Genomic DNA, 6000 nt, shown 5'->3' with positions numbered 1-6000 from the left:
ACATATAAATTTATCAGTTTTTGGAAATTTAAAAATTAATTTAATTAAACAAAATATTCCTCTGATATAAATATTTTTAAAAATTGATGATTTTAAAAAAAATCAAAAAATCTAATTTAAACATTTTTAATGTTTTGTAAATTGCTTCATATTTAAAGCATCTAAATTTGAATTAATTGAAATTTCTTTTCTTATTATTATTGAAAATTATTCCTAATTTATATATTGATAAAAAATTATCAGTCCTTGGAACAAATTTTTTTATTTTTTGAATCTTAAATTCTACTAGGTATAAATTTAAAATTCGCTAATTTTAACCTATTTATTTATTTATATTTTAGAAAAAAAATTTAGCAAAACCTGATAAATCTGATAAATATAGATTTATCAGTTTTTGTAAACTTAAAAATTAATTTAATTAAACGAAATTTTTTTGGATATAAATATTTTTTTAAATTATTGACTTTAAAAAAAATTAAAAATCTTATTTAAACATTTTCAAAGTTTTGTAAATTGTGACGCAAACGTGACGCAAACACAATATTTATTTAAATTTGTGATTCAAATTAATATTTAAATTATTATTATTGTATTTTAAAATCAAACTTGCGTTTGAAAAAGAAATAATTACCTAAATTTCGTTTATTTAAATTTTCAGCACTTTATAGACGTAAATTGCTTCATATTTCAATGAATTTAAATTTGAATTAATTAAAATTTCTATCTGAAATATTATTGAAAATTATTCCTAATTTTTATTTACAAATAAATATTTACTTGAATCATGTAATTTTTATTTAAATTAAAGAAATATTGTATTTGAACCAATAATTTGAATATTTGAACCTAACACCATTTTATTGATTTGAATAAATGCCAATAAAATATTTATTTATAAATATTTAATAAATTTATTTAATAATAGAGAAGTATTCGTTTATATGAATCAAATAAATTTTTCTCAGTGTAAAATAATATTTATAAACAACTATGTATAAAATAATATTTATAAAATTCTATTCATTGAATATTAATTTTTAAAATTATAATTACTTTCCTTAGAACCGAGAATGATCTCTTTAAATTTGAATTAGTAAAAATGTTTACTAATTTGAATTAGTGACTGATTTTTTTGCTTTTGAATTAGTAAATTTGACTAATAAATAGTAATTTCGACTTATTTAGTAAAAAAATTTACTTTCTTTGACTTTTTGCTTTTGAATTGGTAAATTTGACTAATAAATAGTAATTTCGACTAATTTATTAGAAAAATTTACTTTCTTTGACTTTTTGCTTTTGAATTAGTAAATTTTACTAAATAAAGTGGATTTTCTACTAGTTTATTAGGAAAACTTACTAATTCAGCAGCAAAAAGCCAGTTGCTGATACAAATTAGTAAACATTTTTACTGATTTAAATTTAGAGAGATAATATTGGTACCTAATGAGGATATATTACAAAAATTTATAATAATTTTTAAATATAAAATTGTTTAAATTCAACTAAATTGAAATCCGAATGTACTTGAAATGGCGATGATTTTTTATTTATATTTCTATAAAGCACAATCGATATGCATTTCGGTGGCTCTCGCTATTATGTAATATACATATGACATTAAATTATCTCTATATTTGGTACAGTATTTGGGTCTTCGGAGTATCCGCAGTGAAATTTCAGATTACTTTTAAACTAATTAATAATTAAAAACTGCAGATTTTTCTTTTCTTTAAATAGAAAGTTAAAAACAAGAATGAGAAATAGAATGAAGAAGTTAAATTTATTAAAAGAATAATTTTGTTATCAGAGATTATATTATATATAATTGAAGCACAGAAAAGGGGCATAATAAGTTATTTGATTTCACCGCTACTGGAATAAAACCGGAAGAGATGATTGGGATTTATATAATGAAAATAGTGAAGAGATCTTTCTCTCTCTCTCTCTCTCTCCGAAGACTCAAACGATTGAACTATATAAAGGGAATAAGGGAAGGGGGAGGGAAGGATCTCGAACGATTTCGATCAGGAAATATAACGAAGATAAAATGATTACTTGCGAGGATATGGCAGATTGAGAGAGATAGACTGACATGAGTCCACACACACACACGTGTTATATATATATGTTGTGCTACACTTTTCGTTTTCGTTAAATCGGGTCTAATTTCAAGAAGAGAGAGAAGGCGTTTTCTCTCATATCCGTGTCGTTATATCCGGCGACGGATACATTCGAGTGAGCCGGCTTTACGCGAAATGCAAAATCAATATTTCATTTCTGTCCTCAGGAAATTGCTGGCTTCATGTTGCAAAACAATTATTTATATATATTTTGTTAAAACGAAACTTTTGTTTATTTTTAGTTGATTTTTCTCTGTTCTCTCGGGCCAGTAATTTCGCCGCAAGACACTTTCTTCTTTCATTTACTTTATTGTTGCGGAAAAATGGAAAAAAACATTATTTCGATAAAATTTTAGGAAATTTTTTTTTTCGAATTTTAACTTAAAATACTTTTTTGTTATCATCATGTCAGTATAGCCAAATCTCATCTCGATAGGCATCCTTCGTCCACCGAGTATTTTGGATTAATATTTACACAATTTAGGTGGCAGATAATGGACTCGTGATATTATATTCTCTTTTTGATAATACAAATTTTTTTTTCTTGTTTTCTTTTTTATTTTTGAAAAGTGCGCTGTCCAATTGCTGCTATTAACCTCGATGTTGAAAAAAGATAATAGTTGCGAAATGTATCTACCTATCACAAAAAAAGAAATAATGATAATTGTGGACATTTTTTTTTTCTTTTTTAATGAAACGTTTATCGCACTAAAACGGCGCTGAATAATATCAGTGTTAGCACCAAACTTTCTCTTGTTCTGCTTGATCCCGACGTTTTCCGTCGGAGAATCGCTGCCATTTTGTCACCTGAAAATAAAAAAGGAAAATTTTAATAGGTATCATTGAAAATTGGAAAAATTAATAATTAATATTTTATTGAAAACTGATAATTGCACGTTTCTTAAAATTGAATTCTCATAAAAAATTGTATCAATAAATTTTTAAATAATCGAATTGTTTTGACGAATTATAATAAAATTTTTAAGAATATTTTTTCGAGGAATTCAATTAAAATTGTATTAAAAATAATTGAAATTCTGCAATGAGTTTTATCATTTAACAAAATAATTGAACTCCAAATAAGAATTTTATTATTTACCAAAATAATTGAATTCCTGTAAAGTTTTTATAATTTATGAAAATAATTGAATGATTGCGAAGAAATCTATAAAACAAATTTGTAAATAATGAAATTCCTGTGAAATTTTTATTATTTTTTGAAAATAATTAAAGGTTTATGTAGAATTTTATTAAATTTTTTTTTAAATAATTGAATTCTTTTGGGAAATTTTATTAGAATAGTAGATACCTATTGAAAGTTATTGAACTGAGGAAAATTTTTGAAAATAATTGAAATTTTGCCAAGAATTTTATCAAAATTTTTGAAAATAATTGAATTTTAGAGAAGAATTTAATTATTTCTAAAAAGAATTGAAATTTTGACGAGAATTTTAAAAATTTTTTGAGCATCATTGAATTTTTGCGAAGAATTTTATTATACTTTTGAAAATAATTGAATTCCTACAATCAATTTGAATTCCTACAATTATCCAAATTATATCGTACAATTTACGGACTTTACGGACCTTTTTTTAAAAAAAGGACTTTTACGGACTTCAAGCAAAGTTACGGACTTTTACGAGATTTTATGGACCTAGTTCGAGGCCTGGAATTAAATGTTTAGAATTTATAAGAAAATTCTAAATTTTTGTGACTATTTTAACTAGAATTTCTCAAAAAATGTAATTATTCTTAAAAATGTTATTAAAATTCATCGAAAAATTTAATTATTTAAAAATTTATTAATAAAATCATGTACAAGAATCCAATTTTAAGAAACATTCAATTATTCCATAAATTATTTATATTTGTATTTAAATAATAAATAATGAAAATTGATTTATAAATTAATGTTAGTTAAAGTTTTAGATAAGAATTGAATTTTGGAGAAGTTACTTTACAATTTTTAGAAATCATTGAATTTTGTAAAAGTTTCAAATTAAAATCATTGAAAATTTGAATTTTTCTTACTTTTAATTAAAAATTCGATGGAACTAATTTTTTTCAAAAAGCTTAATCGAAATTTTTGAAAATTATTTCAAGTTTTTATTTTCTAATGTATATTTAATTGAAGAATTTTCGAATAATCGAAATTTCGTAAAATTGAATTATTATTGTCGTATTATTTTTGTATTATTATTGTCGTTTATATTTTCAAACCTATATTTATGCATATAATCGAGCAAATCACTTTTTGTACAGCACGTGCCATTCTACTACGCGATTTATTTTTATTTTTCGTTCAATTTAAATCTCTTTCTATTGTGCCTTTAAACAAAAGGCAACATCTATTAAAAACAGACACGTACACATCAATGACATTTATTTATTTTTTTTGTTTTGTCTTTAATTAATATTATTACTGTGCGCAATTCGATGTGGAAAAAAAGATAGAAAAAAGGAAACATGTGAAATTTTGGTGTGAAAGTTTTTATATCGAAATTGTTTTTCTCTTTTTTTTCTATAAAATTTATTTGTGGACATTCAATTTTGAATATTTCTGCTTTTAAGTACTTTTTATTTTATTTCTTATTTCTGGAAATTCTTTTATTGAAAATAAATGTTATAACGTGTCTTTTAGAGAATTTTGGTTTTCATGAACGTGAAAATTCAAACACAAAATAAAAAGAATAAGTGAAATACTGTTTTTTTAATTTTTTTTAGACTTAAAGAATTTTTCTTGGTTTTGAAGAATACTTATTGGATTCAGAAAATACATCATTGAATTATAGAATTATTTTTGAAAATCTTATTCTTAAAATATTTTTTATCGTTTTAAACAATACTTTTTTCAATCTAAACAATATGTTTCGAATTTAAAGAATGTCTTTTGATTTTAATGAATTTTTTTTGCATTTAAAGAATCTTTCTTGGTTTTGAAGAATACTTCTTGAAATCAGAAAATATTTATTGACTTTAAGAAATTATTTTTGAAATTTTTTTTGGATTTAAAACATTTTTATTGTTTTATAGAATACTTTTTCAAATTTAAACAATTTTTTTTCAAATTTAGAGAATTTTGGAATTTTATTAAGCAGTTATGGATTTAATAAATGTTATTTCTTGGTTTTAAAGAATTTTTTTTATAGATTCAACAAATATTTATTTCAAGGAATCCTTTTTAAAGGTCCTCTTTGCGGAGGTTTTGAAAAATACTTCTTTAATAAATACGTTATATTCATGAAACAAAATAAAAATTACCTGAGAATGATAAAAAATTTATGAAATCTGTGATCTTTTGTAAAACTGGCAATTAAAATGAAATTCATTGAATTGTGAAAATAAGTGAATTAAAAGTGAAACATTGATTGGTTGTTTCAGCCAATTAGTTTAAAATAAATGTTTTTTTGGTTGTATTTACTTTTTATAAACGAAAAAAACAACAGAAAAAAATTGCTTAACTCTTTAATGAGTAAAATTCATATTTTTTAATGAATAACAATTCTTTTTTTTTTGATAATTTTTTTTAATAAGCATAATGATTTTATTTGACGAGAATTATGAATTAAAATTTTAAAAAATTAATACATTTAAACAAATGAAGAATATTATATAGTTTATTTGTTTGAACGATTTTTCATTTTAATATATTTTATAGAAAAAACTAGTTAATAACTAATGCATAAATTTGGAATTAAAAAAGGAAAAGAAATTTTTTTTTTTGTTTTTGAGAGCTTTATTTCGTTTACGTGAGTGCTTTCAAGTATCATGTAGAAAATCTTCTCCTGCTTGAAATTCAGAACCAAGTGAGATGGATGTCATGAAAGTCTTGTTTTCATTATAATGAATGTACAGCAATTTCTATTCTAAATATAAATGG

The 6000-nt window shown here is 22.3% G+C and overlaps 1 protein-coding gene across 1 annotated transcript in view; it reads right to left on the bottom strand.

The window, feature by feature from the left end:
* Window positions 1-1329: 1329 nt before the first annotated feature.
* The window catches only part of LOC122501010 (zwei Ig domain protein zig-8), a gene marked incomplete at its 5' end in the record, with an annotated part of 56600 nt that continues 51929 nt past the window's right edge, over window positions 1330-6000 (bottom strand). Inside the window, one exon of the mRNA XM_043610214.1 lies at window positions 1330-2927. Coding sequence (XP_043466149.1) covers window positions 2821-2927 — 107 coding nt within the window. The remainder of the gene's footprint in view (window positions 2928-6000) is intronic.

The sequence above is a fragment of the Leptopilina heterotoma genome, unplaced genomic scaffold, assembly GCF_015476425.1.
Source record: "Leptopilina heterotoma isolate Lh14 unplaced genomic scaffold, ASM1547642v1 Lhet_197, whole genome shotgun sequence".
Classification (NCBI taxonomy): Eukaryota; Metazoa; Arthropoda; class Insecta; order Hymenoptera; family Figitidae; genus Leptopilina; species Leptopilina heterotoma.
The sequence above is the reverse complement of the archived record's forward strand: the minus strand, read 5'-3'. Positions and strand labels throughout refer to the sequence as shown.